The 2,307-nt window shown below is 36.4% G+C and overlaps 1 protein-coding gene across 1 annotated transcript; it reads right to left on the bottom strand.

The window, feature by feature from the left end:
- Window positions 1-532: 532 nt before the first annotated feature.
- LOC129115670 (ganglioside GM2 activator-like) lies at window positions 533-1,698 on the bottom strand (the record flags this gene model as incomplete). Its single annotated transcript, XM_054626980.1, has 2 exons — window positions 1,494-1,698; window positions 533-685 (listed from the first exon to the last, which is right to left on the bottom strand). Coding segments are annotated over exons 1-2 (234 nt in total), but the record flags the coding sequence as incomplete, so codon positions are not given.
- Between the last annotated feature and the right edge of the window lie 609 nt (window positions 1,699-2,307).

Genomic DNA, 2,307 nt, shown 5'->3' with positions numbered 1-2,307 from the left:
ATAAAATATGTAATAAACATATAAAATATGTATAAACTAAAATATGTAATAAACATAAAATATGTAGGGAACAAACAGCTGATCTTTGACATGAGGTCACATGACTTCAGTTCCACAGAGAAGTGATACCTGTGGTATCAGCAGACTGACCTCACTTCTTCAGGTAAACAGGAAGTTGTCCAAACTGTCAGACTTCATATCAGTTACAGTGATCAGTAGTAGATAAAATACTACTACTGTACTCCATGTACTCACAGCTAATGAAATACTCCAACATGTACTGTGTGTACTCACAGATGATACTCCTACATGTACTGTGTGTACTCACAGATGATACTCCTACGTGTACTGTGTGTACTCACAGCTAATACTCCTACATGTACTGTGTGTACTCACAGATGATACTCCTACATGTACTGTGTGTACTCACAGATGATACTCCTACATGTACTGTGTGTACTCACAGATGATACTCCTACATGTACTGTGTGTACTCACAGATGATACTCCTACATGTACTGTGTGTACTCACAGGCAGCGGGGCAGCCAGATCCACAGATGTGGATCCAGACGCTGAGGCCTGCAGGTCTCCGGGGATGGAGACGGGATCAGGAGTAACGGTCAGAGTCTTCAGGAGGGCCGGAGCGTCTGGACGACCACAGTTCTTCCAGTCGAAGCCCTGCACCTGTACACGAAAACACACAAAGTACACAGTCGATACAGGGTTTAAATACTACCAACAGATACTTCTCAGCAGAGTATTTTAGATTAATTAATGTGAAAGAACGTTTATTTGTACTTTCCTACTTTGTAAAGTGGGTCAGAGTTGTACTTATACACATTATATACTTCTTTACTTTATCAGGAGGAGGTCATGTGATCGGTCTCATGTGTGAGGGAGCTCCAATAGTCCAAGTCATGAGTACTACTGCAGTACCATGAGTAGTACTGCAGTACTACTCATAGTACTGTAGTACTATGAGTAGTACTACAGTACTATGAGTAGTACTACAGTACTATGAGTAGTACAACAGTAGTACTACAGTACCATGAGTAGTACTACAGTAGTCCTACAGTACCATGAGTACAGTACTACTGTAGTACTACAGTACCATGAGTAGTACTACAAGTACTACTACTTCAGTAGTCCTTCAGTAGTAGTACTTGTAGTACTTGTAGTCCTTCAGTAGTAGTACTTGTAGTAGTACTTGTAGTAGTACTTGTAGTAGTACTTGTAGTCCTTCAGTAGTACTTGTAGTAGTACTTGTAGTCCTTCAGTAGTAGTACTTGTAGTCCTTCAGTAGTAGTACTTGTACTTGTAGGAGTACTTGTAGGAGTACTTGTAGTCCTTCAGGAGTACTTGTAGGAGTACTTGTAGTCCTTCAGTAGTACTTGTAGGAGTACTTGTAGGAGTACTTGTAGTCCTTCAGTAGTACTTGTAGGAGTACTTGTAGTCCTTCAGTAGTACTTGTAGGAGTACTTGTAGTACTAACCTGAGTTTTGGTGATTCTCTTCAGACCGGAAGTGCTCGTCCCCGGAGAGATAAACACCAACAACAACAAAACTTTATTCATTGTTTCCTCAGAGACACAGACAGAGAGAGAGAGACAACGAGCCGGCAGTCTGTCTGTAGTCTGTAGTCTGTCTCTCTGTAGTCTGTCGGTAGCGGAGCAGACTGAGCAGGTGAAGCTACATCCGGGTCTCTGAACTTACTTCCGTGTTTACTATCGAACCGGCCCAGACACGTGACCGCAGAGTCACGTGTCTGGGCCAATAAAACGGATTATAAACAGATAATTAAATATCATTTAAAATACCTCTGAAGTTATTTAGTTTGTTTTTATTATTATTAAAACATAAATATTTATAATGTGTAATGTGTTTCATTATTAATAATTATGTTTTAATACATATACATATATATTCATAATTTAATCTGTATTTGATGTATTTATTATACAATTATTTGTGTATTTTATTTATCAGTACATTTTAATATTATTTATGAAATCCTGATTAAAGTATATAGTAGTGTATTTTTTGTATAGTAAACTTGTACAGTATATTTGTTCTTCTGTTGAATATATATTATATATCTATTAACTATAACAATAACAATAAAAAAATATAATAATAATAATAATAATAATAACAATAATAGCATTAGCAATGATAATAACAATGATAATAATACAAATAATAATACAAATAACAATGATAATAACAATTCACAGTAGTAATAATATAATAATAGTATACATGTTTAATAAAGTTGAGATTCTGTAGTAGCATGAAACCGCCTCTAGA

Source organism: Anoplopoma fimbria, unplaced genomic scaffold (genome assembly GCF_027596085.1).
Source record: "Anoplopoma fimbria isolate UVic2021 breed Golden Eagle Sablefish unplaced genomic scaffold, Afim_UVic_2022 Un_contig_12022_pilon_pilon, whole genome shotgun sequence".
Taxonomy (NCBI): Eukaryota; Metazoa; Chordata; class Actinopteri; order Perciformes; family Anoplopomatidae; genus Anoplopoma; species Anoplopoma fimbria.
The sequence above is the reverse complement of the archived record's forward strand: the minus strand, read 5'-3'. Positions and strand labels throughout refer to the sequence as shown.